The sequence below is a fragment of the Balaenoptera musculus genome, chromosome 13, assembly GCF_009873245.2.
Source record: "Balaenoptera musculus isolate JJ_BM4_2016_0621 chromosome 13, mBalMus1.pri.v3, whole genome shotgun sequence".
In the NCBI taxonomy this organism is placed as follows: Eukaryota; Metazoa; Chordata; class Mammalia; order Artiodactyla; family Balaenopteridae; genus Balaenoptera; species Balaenoptera musculus.
Window position 1 is genome coordinate 4,825,170 of NC_045797.1, and position 22,036 is coordinate 4,847,205.

General features: G+C 40.4%; 1 protein-coding gene across 1 annotated transcript; it reads right to left on the reverse strand.

The window, feature by feature from the left end:
* Positions 1-6,287: 6,287 nt before the first annotated feature.
* IL1RL1 (interleukin 1 receptor like 1) lies at positions 6,288-21,181 on the reverse strand. The gene is made up of 11 exons (XM_036872348.1): positions 21,097-21,181; positions 20,069-20,240; positions 19,336-19,543; positions 17,826-18,000; positions 17,567-17,729; positions 16,139-16,210; positions 14,457-14,598; positions 14,218-14,363; positions 10,741-10,887; positions 9,576-9,743; positions 6,288-6,710 (listed from the first exon to the last, which is right to left on the reverse strand). The coding sequence occupies exons 2-11, from the start codon at positions 20,127-20,129 to the stop codon at positions 6,313-6,315; spliced, it is 1,680 nt and encodes a 559-aa protein (XP_036728243.1). The 5' UTR covers positions 20,130-20,240; positions 21,097-21,181; the 3' UTR covers positions 6,288-6,312.
* Positions 21,182-22,036: the final 855 nt, after the last annotated feature.

Here is a 22,036-nt window from a genome sequence, read left to right on the forward strand (position 1 = left end):
CGGGGCACAGGCTCCAGACGCGCAGGCTCAGTAGTTGTGGCTCACGGGCCCAGCTGCTCCGTGGCATGTGGGATCTTCCCAGACCAGGGCTCGAACCCGTGTCCCCTGCATTAGCAGGCAGATTCTCAACCACTGCGCCACCAGGGAAGCCCAGCCCCTAGGTTCTTCATGACCTTTTTTTTTTTTTTTAGATTCCACATATATGTGTTAATATACGATATTTGTTTTTCTCTTTCTGACTTACTTCACTCTGTATGACAGACTCTAGGTCCATCCACCTCACTACAAATAACTCAATTTCGTTTCTTTTTATGGCTGACTAATATTCCATTGTATATGTGTGCCACATCTTCTTTATCCATTCATCTGTCGATGGACACTTAGGTTGCTTCCATGTCCTGGCTATTGTAAATAGAGCTGCAATGAACATTGTGGTACATGACTCTTTGTGAATTATGGTTTTCTCAGGGTATATGCCCAGTAGTGGGATTGCTGGGTCATATGATAGTTCTATTTGTAGTTTTTTAAGGAACCTCCATACTGTTCTCCATAGTGGCTGTATCAATTTACATTCCCACCAACAGTGCGAGAGGGTTCCCTTTTCTCCACACCCTCTACAGCATTTGTTGTCTGTGGATTTTTTGATGATGGCCATTCTGACTGGTGTGAGATGATATCTCATTGTAGTTTTGATTTGCATTTCTCTAATGATTAATGATGTTGAGCATTCTTTCATGTGTTTGTTGGCAATCTGTATATCTTCTTTGGAGAAATGTCTATTTAGGTCTTCTGCCCATTTTTGAATTGGGTTGTTTTTTTTTTTGTTATTGAACTGCATGTGCTGCTTGTAAATTTTGGAGATTAATCCTTTGTCAGTTGCTTCATTCGCAAATATTTTCTGCCATTCTGAGGGTTGTCTTTTTGTCTTGTTTATGGTTTCCTTTGCTGTGCAAAAGCTTTTAAGTTTCATTAGGTCCCATTTGTTTATTATTTTTTTATTTCCATTTCTCTAGGAGGTGGGTCAAAAAGGATCTTGCTGTGATTTATGTCATAGAGTGTTCTGCCTATGTTTTCCTCTAAGAATTTGATAGTGTCTGGCCTTACATTTAGGTCTCTAATCCATTTTGAACTTATTTTTGTGTATGGTGTTAGAGAGTGTTCTAATTTCATTCTTTTACATGTAGCTGTGCAGTTTTCCCAGCACGACTTATTGAAGAGGCTGTCTTTTCTCCATTGTATGTTCTTGCCTCCTTTATCAAAGATAAGGTGACCATAGGTGCGTGGGTTTATCTCTGGGCTTTCTATCCTGTTCCATTGATCTATATTTCTGTTTTTGTGCCAGTACCATACTTTCTTGATTACTGTAGCTTTGTAGTATAGTCTGAAGCCAGGGAGCCTGATTCCTCCAGCTCTGTTTTTCCTTCTCAAGATTGCTTTGGCTATTTGGGGTCTTTTGTGTTTAGAAGGGACCATTCTTAATCTGATGAAGAGCACCTATAAGAAAGCTGCAAGTAACTTCATAATAAATAGTGAAACACTTGGCGTTTTCCTAGGATGGGGCACAAGATGAGGATGTCAGCTCTCACCTAGGACACTCGTTTTGTAATTGAAATCGTTTTGAAATAAAAATACAAGGCATAAATATTGGAAAGGAAGAAATAAAACTACTGGTTTTGACAGAGGGTATAATTTTATGTAGATCACCCTTCGAAATCTACAAATAAAGCCTGTTGGAAACAATAACTGAGTTTAGCAAGACCATGGAATACAAGGTAAATATACAAAAATCAGTTGTAATTCCATATACTAGTAATAGAAATATGAAAAAATGAACTTTGTTAAAAAATACCCACTTACAATAGGATAAAAAGCCAAATACCAAAGGAGAAAATTTTTGAAAGATGTACAAGGTATCTACTGTGAAATCTACAAGATATTACTGGGAGAAATGAAAGACCTCAGAGAATGGAGGCCTATATACCTTGTTCATGAATTGGGAAACTCACTGTTAAGATATCTATTCTCCACAAACTGGAGAGTTTATATAGAGTCTATACATTTTTAGACTCTGTAGGTTATAAAGTCTATATATTCATACAGTCTCAATCCAAATCACAGGAGGAATTTTCAAAGAAATTGAGAAACAGTTTCCAAAATTTATATGAAATTGCAAACGATCTACAATAGTCAGAGCAATCTTGAAAAACAAAGAACAAAGTTAGAGGAATTACACTGACTTGGTTTATAATAAGGCAGTAGTAATCTTGGCAGTGTGATATTTGCATGAGCATATAAGTGGAAAATAAAAGAGAGAAGAATAATAGACCCATAAATATATAGTCTATAGATATTCGACCAAGGCACCATGTCAGTTCAATAGGGAATGAAAAGCCTTTCACAAATGTCGCTGAAATAACTGTGTATCTCTATGGGGAAAAAAGAAAAGAGTCTTGACCTTTACCTCATTCTATATACAAATATTAATTCACAATGGACCATAGACTTAAACATAAAAGCTGGAACCGTAAGCAGTTTATAAAAATACATAGGAGAATATCTCCATGACCTTGGAACAAGCAAAAAAAATTTTAGGACACAGAAAGCACTGACCTTGTAAGAAAATTTGATAAATTGGATGTCATCAAAATTTTAAATGTCTGCCAATCAGTAATACCATTGAAAAATGAATAAGTAAAAGCCTAGGAAATTCTCACCTTACATCTCTCTGAAAAGGAACTTGTATCCAGAATATAGAAATAATTTCCACACATCAACAATGAAGGGAAACAACACCAATTAAAAAATGTACAAAAGGTTTTACCTTCCCTGAATGATACATGAATGCTATGTTGTGTGGAAGTAATGCTGGCTGACTTTATTGATATGAATTCCAAGATTGGACGAAACCAATCCACAGAGATAGAAATCAGAACATTGTTTGCCTTTGAGGAAGGAGAGGGATTGACTGAGAAATGGCAGGAGGAATCTTTCTGGGGTGAAGGAAATATTTCTATCTTGTTTGGGGTGATAACTACACAGGTAGGTATGAATGTCACAACTCATCAAACTTAGGAGCCGCATTTTATCGTACGCACGTTTGACTGAATTCAAAATAATTCCTTGTGATTTTTATAATTCACGGGAATTTTCACCATGATCATATGGTAGACACTCAACACGTTTGACTGAATTCATTTTATTCACAGGATCTTGTGTGGAAAGTGAAGCATCTATTACTCTCACTGTACAGATGAGGCACAGACTTAGAAAACAAACTTATGGTTACCAAGGGGAAAGGTGCAGGGGATAAATTGGGAGTTTGGGATTGACATATACATAGCACTATATTTAAAATAGACAACCAACAGGGACCTACAGTATAGCACAGGGAGCTCTGCTAAATATTCTGTAATAACCTAAATGGGAAAAGAATTTGAAAAAGAATAGATACATGTATATATATAACTGAATCGCTTTGCTGTACACCTGAAACTAACACAACGTTGTTAATCAACTATTCTCCAATATAAAATAACAATTTTAAAAAGATTTAAAAGTAAAAAAATAAAATAGGTCAACAATTGTTTAAAAAAAAGAAGAAGAAACTAAGAGAGGTTAGTGGCACTGCTGGTATGAGAAGCCAGGTCTTCTGGCAGTTCCCCAACCTCTCTGTGAGTGTAGGGCTTGGAACCCTGGGCTATCGGAGCTGAGAAAGCCCTCACAGCTCTTCTTCTCCATCCTCCCACTTTTCAGTTGCAGAAACTGAGGCCCAGGGAGCTCAACTGGCTTGGGAGGTGGAGGGTAAGTTTAGGACGAGGAGTGAGGGGGAAATGAGCTGAGCAATGTCAGAGTTCTTCCCGAGGCCAGCCCTGTGTGCATTTTCTGAAGGGCTTCCTCTTCCTTCCGAGTTCACACTGTGGACTCCAAACCTCGTAGGTAAATATGAAGGTGCCTTGCTCACCTGTGTAGCTCCCTCCCCAGTCCTTCCTCTCCCCACCCCTCCCAAAGAGATACTCAGCACACATCCAGAAAATGTAGGTATTTGTTGAATACTTGCAAAGGAGCTAATACTATTGACAATTAAAATATATTTTAAAAAGAAATATGGGGCAAATTGAAAACAAAGTTAATACGGAGGCAGGGAAAAGATTATTATAAATTCCCTGTTATAATATCCCATATACTAGCTGTAGAAAGAGCCCAGATTTGCCTCCATGCTTTCAAGTAGCTAATGTAAAGAAGGAAATAAAATCAGTTCCCAAATGTCCCGTGTTCATAAATCAAAAACATCTCTGTCATTCTAAGTGGTAGTGAATCTGGAGAGAATGTGTTCCTTACAGTCCCAGACTGAGAGAGAACATGGAATATAATACAGATTACAGGAAAGTGTCTTAACAACTGTAGCCATTTATTAAATTTATTAAATTTTATTTCCCATTTGATTAGCACAGAAATAAAGGATTTTGATATGATTGTTCTCAGTTTGCCTAAGGTGACTAAGTTTTTGAGAAGTTAAGTAACTTGCTCATGGTCACGTAGCTAGCAGAGGATGACTGTTGATTCTGAATTCTATGATGTTAATCAACTCTACAGCCTCTTTTTCATTGGCTACATTTTTAGTAATTCGACAAAATCAGATATCACCACATGAAAGCACAATAATACTACCAGGGTAGGGGGTAACCAGACTTAGCATATAAAAATACAAGACCCCCAGCTAAATTTGGATTTCAGATCCTTTTCAGATGAAATTTCATTCTCTGAATTCACCTTTAACTGATGTCTTATATTTTATCTGGCAACCCTAATCCAGGCTGTAGAGATTTATATTTTAGGGTACCTAGAGGTATGGGTAACTACAGACCCTTTAGACAGCCTTACAGAAATATGAGTTCTTTTCAGGCAAGATTCTGTAAGGTATTAAATAACAGGGAGTTCAAGATTATACTCCCTGTCAAAGGTCTGGAGTTCAGTTTTCTTGTTCAATTAAATATAAAATCATAGACTTTACTAAGCAGCTCAGTTGAGGATAGGACCTCCATCCACTTGCAAAATCTGAGCTCTGACAGGACTCCCAGTCTGAGGGTCCCTCAGCCTTAGCTCTGGTGGGCTCTGAGGCCCCTGAGGGTGTGAGAACTCCAAGGAACTGATGGGAGTGGCCTTGACTGTGCAAATTAACTTCAGTTAAAACACTAAAACACTTCTGCCAAAATGCCCTACTTATTTCATGGAAATGTTACAACAAATTAATTTGTTTCTCAAATTTAAAAAAATTTTAAAAAGTTTCTCAAATTAAAAAAAAATTGTTTTAATTGGAAGATATAAAGTATAATGATATGGCCACTGCAGAATTACTTATAATGATGATTATTTAAATTGGACACAACTTAAATATCCAACAATAAGTAATTAGGCGTGTCACCTGTAGCACAACCATGAGCTGGAGCACTATGAATATTTTAAAACGTTAAAATTTAAATGACTTCTCAAATGCTCTTATTATGATTTTAAGTAGATAAAAATGTAAAAACTGCATGCTGTGTAATCTCAGCTATATAAATGGTATATTTAAGTATAAATTAAAATTTCTTAAAATGCAAATTTACCAAAATGTTTAAAAGTCATAATCTTAGGATGATGGACTTATGAATAATTTCTGTTATTTTTTCTTTCATACTTTCTGTTCTTTTATAACTTGTACTGTGAGAAAAGATATTTCTAAAGAGAATAAAAATATATGAAAGAAATTTTAGAATTAAAAAAACTTAAATATAATGATAATTGGGTAATTGGGTAAGGTACTCCAAGCAAATGGGACAGTATTGATATGATAAAACTTAAGCATCTGATCAAATAAAATCTAACACATTCTGGCATTGGGAACAAGATTTAGTACCAGCGTTCTGCTTGAAGGGATCTGAGTGTTCAAGATCACATGAAAATTTAACTCTAAAACTTTCAGTTTGATGTTCAACATGTAGAATATCGACAAGGAATAAGGAGAGAGAGAACGAGAGAGAGAGAGAGAGAGAGGAAGAGTAGTGAGAAGATGCTGGGCCACGATGGAGAAGGACCAGCCACGGGAGACGAGGGAGGGGATGTGAGGTGGAGACAGGGAGCTTGAGGATGAAAATCTCGGGGTATTTTGCATCCAGCCAGAACCAGGGAAATGGACGTAAAGTCAGTGCATGAAATCCGAGGTCTGAATACCCTCGATGCTAGTATTTCTGGAGCCTCAGCCCCCAGTGTCTGGTACAGCCGCGTGACCCAGCTGGGAGGGATTTGGATCCCTCAAATGCAGTGCGTTCGCCATCAAAGCAAGCACTGCTGCCCCTGGGCGCTCGAGGATGCCGAGCGGGTAGTCTTTCTTGGAAGTTTGCTTGGCACCGGCATGTGGTACCTTACGTGCTTCCAGAACTTGGAATTCAGGGACTGTTTCTTGGCCACGAGGTCCTCCGTCCACTTGATGGTCCCCTGCACTTCGACGAGGTGCTTGAGGGAGTCCTGAAGCTCCCCGATCTGCAGTCCGCCGGGCGGGCACAGTGCCTCCATTTCAATAAGGATGGCCTTGGAGTCGTTCTGGATGAGGGTGTTGTGCAAGGCGATCTCCCACTCGTAGGTAAACTCCTTGCTGTGCGTGACCTCAGGAGTCAGGATGAAGATGTGCCGCCTGCTCTTCTGGATGCTGGTTTCCACTGTGGTGGCTACATCTAGTGATAAAAGGCACAGCGGAAGGGGTAAGAACACACGCAACCCTTTCACGGTGAGACTATCAGCCCCAAGCCCTCTTCTCTCCCAGGCAGAGCAGTCCAGAGTCCTTCGGTTCAATGGGAATGTAGAGATCTGTAGCAGGAGACCTCGAATTCAGGTTCACTAGCTAGCGATACATATTAGCTTCTTAGAATATTAGCTTACATGTTGTAAAGGGTCTTAGGATTTTAACTCTCATATTACAGAACATTCCATGCAAATGCAGGAGAGCACACGTTCTTCTCAACACACATGGTACATTCTCAAGGTTAGATTATGTGTCGGGACACAAAACAAGTCTCAATAAATTTAAGACTGAAATCCTATCAAGCATCTTTTCCAATCACAATTGTAAGAAATTAGAAATCAACTACCAGAAGAAAGCAGGAAAAATCACAAATATATGGTGGAGAGCATGCTGTGACCACCCACTGGGTCAATGAGCAGAGCAGTGGTTCCCAAGGGGGGAGGTGCAGGGAGGGCAAAATGAGTAAAGGGGGCCAAATGTATGGTGATGGATGGAAACTAAATTTTTGGTGGTGAGCACGCTGTAGGTTGTACAGAAGTAGAAATATGTTGTACCTATGAAACTTACATTAAACGAATGTTACCTCAAGAAAAATAAATCTTAAAGAAATAAAAAGGGACGGTGGGGGAAAAAAAATAGAGTGCAAACTCAGGAACCCTTGCTTCTCTGAACTGACTAAAGTCTCTAGGGAGTCCTGGATCCGCTTCATCCCCTAATAGTCTCTGTTTTAGAAGCTGATTTGATCCAGACTAGGGAAATCTTAAGGAAGATCAGATCCCCTCATCAAGTCGGTGTTTATGGATCGTCAACTCCATGGTGACTTCAGTTAACTTGTGGGTGGACTTAGAACATGTAAAACACCCAGCTCTCACGGCAAGGAGGGGACAGCATGATTAAGGAAGCACAACCACGAACAAAACAACTCAAGACATTCTTAGGCAGTGGAGGCTAAAGACTGCCTGTCCACATGGTCTGAAACAGGAAACGAATGTTGAATAGTGCCCGACAGAGACCTTGTGTCGGTCAGGATCCTAGCAAAAAGCTCGGCACTCTCAAAAGCACTGACTAAAGAGAGTCTAATGAAAGGACAGTTTATAAAAGATGTGGGCAGAGCCCAAGGAAATCAACAAGAGATGGTGCAGAGCCCCGCAGCAGGTGATGTCAGGGAGCCACAACTGCCCTCCAGGTGTGAAGGGAGGGGAGCGGTCACGGAGCCCAAAGCAGGTACGTGTCTGAGGACGGCCAGCTGACGGGAGCCAGTGCTCCAGCAGAGAGGGGCACAGCTACCCAGGGGGCCCCACCCAGAGGGAACAGGGAGGCACCCTGCCCTCCGAGCACCTGCCAGTACCTCCCATTGGCCAAGCCCAGCGTGGAGCAGAGAGCAAGGGGGTGATGGCTTCCATAAGGATCAGCCACCAGGCCACTGGATGGAGGAGGGTGCAGAATGAATTTGAAGGAGCAAATGGAGAGTAATCGTCATGGGAAGAAATACACTGCATGGGCCAGCCATGAACTTTTTCTAAGGGAAGAGTGAAGTTTCGTGTTGTTTTGTTGGATTTTGTTTTACTTTGGTTGAGGTAAGGTCAGAGGACATACTTGAGAGAGGGGGAGGCGGGAAACTTTTCCAAATGAAAAACAGCACGATAAAGGCCACACAAGCTTGAGCACCGGCGAGCTGGCACTCACGTTTGGCTGGGGAGAGGTGTAACTAGAAATGAGGTTGGCAGACCTAAGAAAGAAGAGATGGAGAGCATGCAGCACCTGGTGTGACGTCACAAACAACTGGAGTCCCTGCAGCCTCATAAGCAGATGTGTAACAGGCAATGAGCATCTGAATACCATGACATTGCTCTCGACTTGCAGGGGTAGCCAGTGGGGAGAGCTGAAGGAAGAAGAAAGCCTCGGGAGAGACGTGGGTTACATTTTCCTGAATTGCACTCTATACATGTCTCCCAAGCTGGTATTAGGCCATTAACATTATCCAAATATTGCAGGATAAACCAGATTCACCTGTCGTGTGTACGTTTGATTCCATAGACACTTGAATCCCTCTTTGCGGTAGGAATGCCAGGTTAAACTCACAGTCTATTAAACATTGACTTTAGAGGACTTACACTTATGATGTCCCTGCCTTATTCATATTCCACACACTTCCTGGTCCCTGAGGAATTTGAGAAGGGCTAGAAGGAGGGTTCCTAGATACTTGACATAAATATGGAAGGAAAGGAGAATGACTACTGAAATGCCGGAATTGTGACCCAACTGTCAAATTCACATGAAATCAACTAGGAATATTAAGAAACAGAAGACACAATTCTATCTGTTCTTGTGAAGATATAAATTTGCAAATGTTTCACCAATATAAGGAAAATCATAAAGACTTTGAGTCCTTTCAAATATTTTAGCCAGTGCCTCTGGATAGTAGAACAAAATTCCTTGGATTTCAAGCCCTCCTTCAAATCTTCTAGAGGGACTTCAGAGATGTCAGTTATCCTAGTGGTGGACATGGGGAGTGAAGTAGGGGCTGGACCCTGCTAAATCCACAAGCAAGGATGCCTTATCCTGTCTTCATATCACTGACACGACTGTGAAGACCTCAGGATCAGGGTGGTGATGGGGGCAGGAAAAGCAAAGAGTAAGTACCTCCTTCTTCTGGAGAAATATTTAAAAGCTCTAGTCTTATGGCCTGGAATAATGATTGCAGCTCCTGATGAAGGCAGGGATAAGACCACCTATTACTTACTTAGCCTTCTGATGAATGTGAATTTCTGTCCCTGATGGTTGTTGATAGTTTTACCTTCTCCAGGGAGCAGATCTCTCCCGTAAATGTATAACTCGTAGCCACATTTATTTTCAAGAACGTCAGGCAGAATCTGGTGAACAAAGTACTCCACAGAGCTGGCCCCCTCTGGAATGTTTTTGCAGTTCCGTGGATAGATCACGTAAGCATCATAGATCTTCCCATCTGAAGATGAGAACAAGGAACACAATGTTATTACTTGGTCTCAAAAATTCTCATTTGACTCTTAGTAGACATTCTTCAGGGAGTTTTATGGCTGTTGGTGAATGTATCTCATCCCCCCAAATACTCTAGAATCCAGAGACGATGACAACAATCTACTGCCACAAAATGTCATCAGGAAACCAATCTTAGTCCCAAAGTTCTCCTTTTTACTGTCTCAGACTGAATGATAGAAAACAGGCAAGAGCCTGACCAGTTTAGTTCAAACCATATTGTCAAGTTTGATTAATAATCTATTAATAAGTATTTATACTCATGGCTAAGGGGCTTTCTGCTCTGCTGAGCAGATCTCAATTTTAGCTTTTGTTTTCCCCATGGGGAAGTGAAAATGCTAAAGGGTAATTAATGGTGGCAAAAGAGTAGAAGTTTTTAAGGGATCTGAATTTCCCACAAATCAAATAATTAGCTCTAGTTGAGTGTCCCATATGGAAAATCTAAATTTTATCTGCCTCCAAATGAAAGAACGGTTAGCAGGCAGCACTGTCTTCTTTCATGGGTATACATATGTAGGTAGGTAAGACTCTTTATGGAACAGGGTTTCTGGTAAAACACACTGCATTCTGATGGACCTTTCTAACCTGTTCACATCTGGAAAACAGGAACAATTTTGTTAATGTTTTGACTTCCATAAAGTTTTCCCATTTTCCAAAATGCCCTTTCTGGGCTTGGAGCAGATTCTGCTACTGGGGATTTAGTAAGAACAGCAATTCTACGGGGGAGAAAATTGGAGCTGTTGAGATGGATCTCAGAACCACGAGGAGTGACAAGGCAGGATGGAGAGTGTCCTCTGAGTGGACTCAAAATGATTTATTGCTAATATGCTAGCAAGCAAAAGGGGATCTGTGTTTGGTAGCATAACTATTAAGAGATTATTCGATAAACAACCAAAAGCCATTATAGAACATTTCCTTTTGAAGAAAACTTGAAACTTGCCACTTACCGTTCCTAGTTTTGTGAGGTCTAGCTATGTCTCTCCAGAGCAGAATAATCTCAATCCAGAATGCTTTTAGAATTATCACCAAGACATTGATTAGCAAGAATAATATGCTAAATCCTGCAAGCACATAGTAGGTGATTTGTTGATCCGCTATTCAAAAGATAGGGGGAGGAGAAAAATGATCATTATTACTCCTAAAACAGGAGAAAATAAACAAATACATGGATGCTGGCTTCCCCTGGGAGTATGAGAGATTTATACAAGGGATGCCTACATGGCATTTTCATGGCTGTTTTAAGAATCAGAAAATTAATGTTTAGTGAGCCCCTACTCTGTGCAAGGCACCAGGCTAGGCATTGTAGGGGATTTTCAAAGCATAAGAGGAAGACAGACTCATGTAAACTTAGCTAAGATTGGAAGTGAAAGCATTAGTTTTAGCTAGCAGAGGTTTTCGGAAGGTGTGTTCACTCCATGCTGGATTGGGCAGTGAAGGCTTCCTGCAGAATAAGGTACCTGGAGGATGAGTAAGATTTAGATAGCTGCAAAAAAAAAAAAAAAAAAAGTTTGGGGAATTACTGGAACATATGATTGGAATGGTGGGTCTAGGGCTAGGCTCTGATCAGATTTGAGGCTCCAGCTAAAGCATTTTGTCTCTCTTCTGGTCATGAAAGCCATTGAAGAGTTTTGAGTGGTTCGTTAACAGTGCAAGTGGTTTTCAAGCAAGATTAATCTGATGGTAGTGGAAGTTTTGTTTCCATGACCCACAGGTCCTCGGAGTAGAATGGGATGAGAAGTTACTGCAGTATGGGGGGTGAGAGATGAGGAGGGGCCGGATTCATGTAATAATGAGAGAGGAACGGACAAACCTGGCGTTGGCGGCGTTAAGGAGAAAGAATCAACAGGTCTTGGGGACTTATTGCATCTGGGGTTGGTGGCACAGGAAAGCAGGGAAGAAACAAGAGCTATCTAAGTCTCTAATGTGTATTTGATGAAGTCAAATGACTGGGTTTTAGGTCCTAAATATGCCCTGTATTTCCCTTCTGGTGAACATTATTTAGCCATCACTGAACTTTTATCCTTAATCATTGCTTCATAACATATGTATATATGCAAGATGGTCCCCGTATTTATTGAATCAGATATATACAAATTGAATGTAAGAACTATGCTCATAAATAGTATTTTTGGCTGTTTTAAGTTTACTTCCCTCCTTAGAATCGTTAACTACCCCATCTTACAAATAGTCCCACTTAAAGATAAATGTGAAAAGACTCTCAAATGAGATTTGACTAGATAGCTCCCTTTTCATTTTCATCTGATCTCAAAACACAGGCTCCCAGTTTTGCCATAGAAAATCCCTGGTCTGTATTTGCAAATTCCTTCATTAGTTCATCAGCTCCCTGAGTATCCACACTATGAAATCAACAATGACCAAGGTGGGGACTTCCCTGGCAGTCCAGAGGTTAGGACTCCGAGCTTCCACTGCAGGGGGTGCAGGTTCGATTTCTGGTTGGGGAGCTAAGATCCCACGTGCTGCATGGCATGGTCAAAAAAAATTTTTTAATAACAAAAAAATAATTAAAAAAAGAATGACCAAGGTGAACCGATCCAAAACTGAAAATTGTTGAGTGAGCCTAGCATCTGCACTGTCATCAGTTTAAATGATAAATACTCCCTAAGTGAATTATTTCAACAGGATTCCTTTCCAGGTCACTCGTTCTAAAAATCCTATCTGGATGCATGCCGGGAATCCCTATTTCTTGTGAAGTACTTATGCGTGTGACTGGCTAACTAGAAGAAAGAAGTTAATCCAAGACATTAAGGCGAGTTGAAGTTCATTATCTTCCTAAATGTTAGTTATTTTATAAATGTATAAGTAATCCTTGTACGTGTTGACTAAACACTGAATACTTTCTGTAAGCGCTTATAAACAGGAAACACTGCTTGCCTTTGAATCCTGGCTCTGTAACTGTAGCCTGGCCAATTATTCAACCTCTCTTTGCCTCAGTTTCCTCATCTATAAAACTAGATGATGGTAATAGCCTCTTCATCGTGGATTTTTGATAAAATAAATGAAAAATTATATGGGAAATAATGACAGGTCCTGGTACCTAGGGAATAATGAATAAATGTGTACTACTATTATTAATAGTAGTAGTATCAAATGTTTAATGATATTTAATAATATGGGGACACAGACTTTTTAGTTTTTGTTTTTAAAATTCAGGACAATGTGTAATTTCTTTTATTGTATGATTAGAAATAAAGGAATTCATTGTGACCATTGAGAGCAGTTGTAACAATTTTTGTTTAATTGACATAGTTGTTGAGACAGAGTATAATTGTGTTGCTTTGAAGAAACACAGGTGAAAGGTAGCATATACAGATGAATTAGAAGGAACAAAATCACCAAGTACATGTAACATGAAAACAATTCCAATACACAGGTACCCGAAGAACGTTCATATAATGACATCGTGAGAAAAGCATGGGGATAAGGACACCATGGCAGTGCTAGGGGTGGAGGTGGCTTCCTCTTCCCTACGGGATCTTCCGTGCCCACCAGAACCACAAATGTCACCCTAAAATGACATCTCAACAGGGTCTACATGTCCTGGGGTGACACGGTTATAACTGGCAGAATCCCGTCGACCCATGAAACATGATAGCATTTAAAATCATCTACAGTAGTCATGATTCCGTTTGTTTTATAAAAACTTGCAAATCCGTGGTTAAAGTTGAATTCAAACAAGAAAAATCCCAAGCACCCCCTCGGGCAGAGACTAAAAGACCCTATCTGATTGGTGGTCTGTTTTCTCATCTCTCCCAATCATGTTGTGCCTTTGTGGGTTTATCCAAATTAATCTGGACTATACTGCACTTAGGGGTATAAACTAGGAGTTTACCTCTCCCTATGACTATGTGACAAACACATTAAATAATTTCTACGTAGTGGTACATGGAGTGACAAGTAAAAATGTCAAAATTTTCTCCCCACCCTTTATTGCACGGGATTGAATGCTACATCTAACCAACGGGGTGTCTTTATCTGGACATGCAAACAAGTGAGGGAATTGACAGGTGGTCAGGAAGGAAAGGTTTGTAAAACTACTTTTCTGCCATCATTGTGCGCGCAGTGATATAGGGAGGGAGTGGAAGGAAAATGCCTTTGTGCCCGAGAGGAGGGGCGCGTCCTCACGGACTTGTTTAACGCTGTCTGGACGTGCTGACGATGCCAAGCACAGTGAATGTGGCGTGGCTTCGTTTTTGTCTTGAATTCTCTACACACAGTGTGTCCTCCTGTTGCCTACACCCAAGACAGATCTTTTCTCCACCTGCCTCCAGTTTCTGAGCTGGACCACTCTGTCTTGATGGAGCACCTGGAGCCACGCTCCAATACACTGTTCTCTAAGAATATGACTCGGCTTACAGTTGTGAACAGCGAACTCAGGCGACCAAAGTCTCAGAAACATGCCTTACTTGGATTTTTCCTCCTCAGTCTTACGGTGTGCATGATCAGGCCACGGAAATTCATGGCCAGACAGTCGTACTTCAGTGAGAAATCCTCTTCTCTTACATCCGCTATTCTTAACACGGCGTTTAGGCAAGTCAGCTCACTGCGAGAACTAGGAAGACAACCTGTTACTTTCAGTGCTTATTTTGCAGTTGCAAACCGTGTGGGAAGGGAAGGGGATGCTTTAACTGAGATTGAAAAATACCTTTGATCTTGCTCTCGCAACACTTGTATTCTTGCTTCACCGAAGTTCTCAACGTTGCTTCTGTTAACCTGCCACAGGATGTCAGCCATGGTCTGAGAGCCTTTCCCAAAGCAAGCAGAGCACCTTAGGTCTGCTGGTTTTCCTAGATGAGAAGGAAAGAGATTCACCGATAAAATTCAGTTCTGCAGAGAGGATTTAATTTCATTGCATGTGAAAAAAAGTCATTGAACGTCTAGTGTGTGTCATGAATGGATTTCCATTTCCTTTCCTCATCTTCAGCACCTTCCTCCTTCTCTGCCCTCGCTTTGCCACCTCCTCCGTCTCCCATCAGTTTCATTCCACCCACAGTTCAGGCTGAAGCTCAGCCCCCTCTCCCCTGCAGTGGAAACTATAGAGGCTTCACCAATGCCACGTTATAATCTAAGATTTCCCCTTACTATGCATTGCCATTTCTTTTCCTTTTTTTTTTAATTGGAGTATAGTTGCTTTACAATGTTGTGTTAGTTTCTGCTGTACAGCAAAGTGACTCAGCCACTTGTATATATGTATATCCCCTCTTCCTTGGATTTCCTTCCCATTTAATGTCTGTCTTCCACTCCTTTCTTCTCCTATGGAACTCCCTTCATCTCTCTGTAAGCTACCTTTGTCAGTAAAACCGTTTCACCTGAATTAGCCACAATCCCACTGCTTAATCGTCCAACAAGAGCCTCTCCGCTCCCGCTCCTGGTAATTTGAGACTTCCTCCTTTCAGAACTAAAAGCTTAAGGGCCGATTCCTGCCTTGGGTTGGGCACTCAGCCATCCTTTACTGAGTTCTTAGTCCCTGTGTCAAGAATCAAGCATCTGAAGAGGGACGAGGAGCTTAGAGTCTCCAAGGAGGTGACAATGGTATAAGCAAATGATCAGAACACACGGTATTCTAGTGTTTTAATAGAAAGACAGACAAGTGGCATGGGAATACAGAGGGAGACATCAGGGCAGGGAGCAGGGCTGGTGCTGGTGGCCTTGGACTTGACCAGACGCTGGCTCTCATCGTGCTCCCTCGCAGGTAAGGAGGCTGGCAGGGGGATTTCACAGAGGAGGGGATACTTGAGCTTCATGTCGAGGGATGGGAAGGAGGGCATGGGAGAAAGCAGGGAGGAACGTGGAAACCCTGCAAAGCAGTAGAGCAGCTCTGAGGCAGTCAGTGTGGTTTTGCTTTACATGCTAAGAACTTTGATTCTGACCCCATTCTCTCAGGGAACCAGGAAAAGCAGAGACGGACAGAGGCATACAATATGGGTTCTCCTCCTTCTGTCAGCATTTATTCCCGCCACATCCTTGGGGATGTCATTGAGCCTCTCTAAGCCTAAGCAGCCACAAGGATAAAGTGGGGATGATATCTACCTCCTTGGATAGTTGGATAGAAGTGAGAGGGAAATGAGGCAGCACGCATGAAAGCACCAAAATAAATAAATAAAATAGAGCAAAGTGCAGTACAAATGTAAGCGCTGTACGTTGTTGTGACCACATATTCCTAATATTAGCAAGGGCCCAAGGTGGGTGTTTCCAAATATGCATCTCATTTAATCCTCAAGATCCGCTATGGTAATAGCCTGACCCCTGCTTGGGGAATTCAGAACAGGGGTCATATGGAAACATTTTCCAGACAAAACATTTACAGTATTCTTAAAGTTTTCTTACCAATTTCCACTTCCTTTGTTTCATTCTGTGGAGGGGCTATAATTACTGGAAGCAAAGAAAAGCTTTGCTTATCTGAAATCAAAGACAAAAAAGAGAATATAAATATTAGGCAAGCATTGGGTGGTCATCAGTATAAAGCTTGTATTTTCATATTTCTATCCTTTTTCACAGTGATGTTTCTTGGATTTTTCTGATTGTGATCCATGGCAACAAATACACACACACACACACACACACACACACACACACACAAAACAAAAACATTCAAGCAATACATTCTCTTACTACCTATGATGTTTTCTGATATTTTCTATTCTCTTTTTATCATTAAAACGAATGCCATCCAAAGCATTAAATTAATTGCATGACGTAGCAATTGTCAGAAAACCACGATTCTATAGGATAAGCATAACGAACGCTACAGGGAAGAGTTCAAACGACTCCTGAAAGTGATAAACACATAAGTCCACACTTCTGCTCACAGCTTTCCACCAGTGTGGCCCACCCTATCAGGAAGTTCAAATTCCCGTGGCACTGACGCCTAGACACGGTGAATGCACGGCTGCATTCCTGCACCCCTTGATTCTCATTTATTTCGGGATGGTGTGATTAAGGACCCCTGCAGGTTTTGATGTTGAACACTGAGAGTTACTAACACAAATGTGGTCCAGCGATGCTTATTTTACAGCGGTGGGGCACTGGAAAACTACAGACAAAAACTCTTCTCCACTACTGCTCTGCCCTGAGAAATCTGCCAGACATACAGGTCCTGCTTCATCTACACCCATAGATCAAGCTCTGCTAAGGAGACCCCAACTCTTTGTAGATTTAACAGGCTTGACTGTGAAATCTCACCCCTGATGGACTCTTATAGAATTTAAAGTAATTTTGAAAAAAAAAAAGTAGAATTAAATGACCTACTTAAGGTCCTGGATGATGATGAAAGCATTGCAAATCAAGATTGAAAATCAGCCAACAATATCTATGTATCTCTTTATAAAGCTTCTCACTCAACTTCTAATCCGGCTAGTTATGTTAGAGAGGAAATAGATTTTCCTCTATTTACAGAACCTCTGACAACAAATTGGGAGAAAAAGAGTTAATCTTGCTCTCCAAATTGTTGTATTGCCATTCAAAAAAATGTTAGGTTAGGATTCAGATCACATTATCTTTGAAAAATTAAGCCATAGAGGAGAGAACAGATGTGGCTTTGGATTAGCAGCGTTATTTCCCTCCAAAATATCTTAGATCTTGATAGTGCATTTAGAAAATCTCTTTGCGTCACATTAGAGAATACACGTAAGATAAGATGAGTCAGGAGGAAGTTTGGGGAGGAGCACGAAGTACCGGCAAATCAACAAGATGGACACAATTTCTGTCACATTATCGTTTTTCAAGTGTTGCATTTTGTTAAATTCAGTAGCTTACCAATAACTGTGAATGACCTGGTTGCAGTCACAGTATAATTGACTCCATTTTCATTGTGCGTAAATTTGCATGTATAATCACCAGCGTCCTTGCTGTTTGCATTGTCAATCTGCAAAAATGACTTGTGTGCTCGGTACCTGGATCCTTGAAGAACTTCACAATTCTGAAATGAAAAGTCCCAGTCTACATTCAGTAATTCTTTACTTCCACCTATTTTGATGGTGTAATTTTCATCTATTTCCTGCATGTTTCCTTTTACCTTAAACCACTCCACAGGTGCTGTCCAGTTGTAGAGGTCAATTGTAGGACAATATATTCTGGAATTTTTTTCTGATCCAGATGTTGTTGAATATATCAGAAAGTCTGGAATATCACAACCTGGTTGTTTTTTATAAATGGTGACATTCACATATCCAGTCTTACTGGAGGTAGGACTATTAAAATAAATCAAACAATTTTTAAAAAGTCACTTAGCATTATGAAATAACTTAACCCAGCTCTAACTTTTACTTAATATTGCTTTTCTTCCTAAAACAACTGACAGATAGTGGTTCTTCTTTTAAAATAATCATTAAAATCTAGAGTTTTAAATGCTTTTTGTTACATTTTAGGTAAAACACAACCCCTACAGTAGCCTTTAAAATGACTCCCTCGGGGCTTCCCTGGTGGCGCAGTGGTTGAGAATCTGCCTGCCAATGCAGGGGACACGGGTTCGAGCCCTGGTCTGGGAAGATCCCACATGCCGCGGAGCAACTGGGCCTGTGAGCCACAATTACTGAGCCTGCGCGTCTGGAGCCTGTGCTCCGCAACAAGAGAGGCCGCGATAATGAGAGGCCCGTGCACCGCGATGAAGAGTGGCCCCCACTTGCCGCAACTAGAGAAAGCCCTCGCACAGAAACGAAGACCCAACACAGCCATAAATAAATAAATAAATAAATAAATAAATAAATAAACCCAAAGTTAAAAAAAAGAAAACTCTTTCCGTTTAAAAAAAAAAAAAAATTACTCCCTCACCATTTCTGTGTACACTGTATGTGCTGTAACACCGAGACCTGATGTTATAAAGATAATTAGTATTTATTAAGAGTTTACTGTGTATCATTCATTCTATTCTCACAACCACGCTTTGAAGTGGGTTCTACTATCACGTGTATTTTACAGATGAGGAAACAAGGATGGAGAAGTAACTTACCAGCAATGCACAGCTAACTAGTGACACACCGTGACTTTGAAACTAACGCTGTCTGACCTCAGAACCTAGGCATCTAACTGTACCCATCTTGCCTTTTGACTTAGTTCATCTGACATCTTGTACGTACCAAACAGGCACAAAATCACAAGAGGTGGCAATTTACGTGTAGAGTAAGAGACTTGTGGGCCCCCAGTCTCAGGTAAACTTCTTGGGCTTGCCCCTCATGTGGGAGGCACAGAGGACCCCCCTTTTACACCCATCGTAAGCCTCCTGACGCCCCACATCTAGGCTGTTGGTTTGTTCTGATTTGGAGCCCAACGTGAGCGATTGCTCTCAGTTTTCCTGGTCACTAGAAAAGCAAGGTCTTTTTCTAATTGGGCTACAAATTAAGCCCTGTCATTATACATCCAGAGAGTTCACCGTCACCTAAAGCCCAACCTGATGGTGTTCCTCAGGTGCTCTTTTATTCCAATCACTTTATAAATTCAACTGCTGCAGAGAGGTCTAGAAAGAGAAGGGAAGTGAGGCAGCTCAGACTATCAACTCTTAAAGACAAAGGAGGAGGACTGGATAATACCTTCTGATAATGCAAGTATAAAATCCAGAATCGTTGACTTTGGCTGGGAGAAACTTAAGACGTTCCCCTGAGGCAACTACATGACTTCTCTGGGTGGTAATACGTTTGTTGGTTTTTGAGTAATACCAGACAACAGGGTATCGAGATTTTTCTTGTCTGGGACATCTCACAATTAAAGCCTCATTTTCCAGGCTCCAAGACGATTTGCCTGCAAATAAAAAATATATATAAATATCATCCTGAAGTGATCATATAAAAAGGATTACAATTTCTGTATTCTAAATATCCCCTTCTAGGATTAAATTTAGAAACTGGTCACACTTTGAGAAAGAATAAGTAAATGATCTAAGATCTTTTATGAAATATTCTAATGGATACACAGATTAGTGATTTAATTTGGAGCTAGATCCTTCACATTGCTCCAAAGGAAAGCAGACATGTCATCTACACAAAGCATGTTGTCAGTCAACAAGTGCTGTCAGTACCTTCTACGTGCAGGCACCATATTAAATTTTGACATATTTGAATATGTAAAATTAAAATTATGCTATATTTGTTATGAAGAATTTGTCCTGATAGATTGGTGATGAAGAATGACTGTAGAACATAAATGAATTTTCTAGGTTACCATTCAGCTAGAGCAATTGGAAGCAAGCAATTTAAAACTAGGCAAATGTTCTTGGAATTACTTAATTAAAATAATTTTAAATGTCAGTTCAAAAGCAATACTTACTAAATGTAGCTGATGTGGAAGGTATGAGAATTGTTAGAATTACCAAGACCCAAAGTCTCATTCTCAGTTTCTCAATCTAGAGCAAGTGTTGGTGACCGATTCTCAAGATGATTCAAGTCAAATCTGTGACATACGATGGTGAAGCTCCCCTCTAGGTGGTTGATGGTATTCCCTAAGATTTATAGTTGGAAAGAGTTGTCAGTATCTCTGACAAAAAGATACCAAAAAATAAGTCATACAGAATCACAAGCAAAATATTTACAGCCATGACTTTTACTTGCTCAATACCTCCCAGGAAAATTATTCATGAACAGATCTTTAATATGTACAAATATGTATAGGAGCAGACTTCAGACATGCATCATTACATTTATTCCTACTGGACTTTTGGATCACGCAGGGCTTATGACAGCCATGCTATTTCACTGTCTCATGAGAATGTACTGAAGCTAAATTAAGAGGAAAGAAAATGGGTTTCTATTTTTGAAAAAAAAGAAAATTATAAAATTCAACAGACCTTAGAAAATACAATATTATAAATGCAGATATGAAACCCAGACATCCACACAGGCTGGCAGCTGTGTGTACACACACATGACTCCCGCCTGCCCTCAAGCACACAGGCAAACAGTCATCCCAAAGCAACTAAGGAATATAGGAAAGAGCTGGGTAAAACAGTCATCAAATAGTTGCCCTAGACACTATACCAAACCCTCAGAAATGTGTCCCTGCCCCTGCTTATCCCCAAGACTCACCAAAAGCTTTCTAAGAAGAGTTGAAGGTCTGTGAAAAATAATGACATACTTTTTCTTTCAGCAAAAGGATAACTTAACTTTATCATTTTTTTCTTAAAAAGTCAGGGAAGGGATGGAACCAATACAGAAACTGACAAGCATAGAATGAATACAACAACGCTTAATATATTTTAAGAAAGCACATTTCCTCTAAACATGAACTGTTGATACTTTCCTTATTACATGTCTGGAAAAGTTTTTACTACAAATTTTAGATAAGTAATTGATGCTTACCCAAACTGAAGGGCAGGAGGAATGAATTTCAAGTGAATGACTGAGCTGTGAATAGTTGCCAGCTCTTGTAGCTCCTTCCTTGCAGACTACTCACATGCACTCTCTCTTTTATTTTAAAGGGGAGATACTCAAAGATGTCCTTCAACTCACCACTCCACCCACCCTGAAATTTGATTTCTAGCCAAAATTCATGACTTGTTCAAAAATGCTGGTGCATCATGTACCAAGAACTCTGACCTTGGTACATAAATATTTAAATGTAAGGACAACATTGAATAATCCTTTAGAAAAAGTAATCAAATCATCTCCCTGTTTTAGCATCAGTTACTCAAGCTAATGCTTGTTATTTATTGCACTGATATTATTACACTGAGTTCCAAATGATCTGGAAATCTTGGGGCCTTGAGACTGCTCTTCCAGATTCTCCTTGACACTTCATTTGGCAGACACTAGTTAGGAAGGCGCGGCCAGTTACAGAAGCTTTGGTGCAGAGAGTTTCGAAAGCAAAATGGGGGCAAGCAATGAGAAGTAAACAGGACTTTATGGGATTTTGCAAATGTTCTGTTTAGGGTCCAGAATTGACACGGTCTCATCCAAAAACAGATTCCAGATCCTCAGATTTAAGTCCCTACAGGGCTCTTGGATGGGAAAAAGAAGTTTTTCTAAGGAGTTCAGAGAAATAGAGGGAAGTTTTGAGTACGAAGGCTGCCTTAAGGGGAATGACAAGGAAAATCATAACCCTCAACTCCTGGGCTCCATGTAAAACAAATGCTAAGCGCAAGATTTGCTTTTAGCTCTGAATAACTGGTATGACTCAATCATGGGTAAATTTGACTTACTTTTAAAACTCACCACATCCCAGAAGGATTCAGGGACTAATTCCAGACCCGTACAATAATATAACAACAAAAGCTAAGCCTTCTCTGGAACTCACTCTATG

Bases quoted from the DNA above. Each gene is read 5' to 3' on its own strand.
- IL1RL1 (XM_036872348.1), bottom strand. From the start codon at position 20,129: ATGAGACTTTGGGTCTTGGTAATTCTAACAATTCTCATACCTTCCACA. The intron at 16,211-17,566 runs GTAAGCTACTGA...CTTTGATTTCAG, and splicing joins CAGGTCATTCACAGTTATTG to ATAAGCAAAGCTTTTCTTTG. The intron at 10,888-14,217 runs GTAAGGCATGTT...TCTTTTGAATAG, and splicing joins ACTGAGGAGGAAAAATCCAA to CGGATCAACAAATCACCTAC.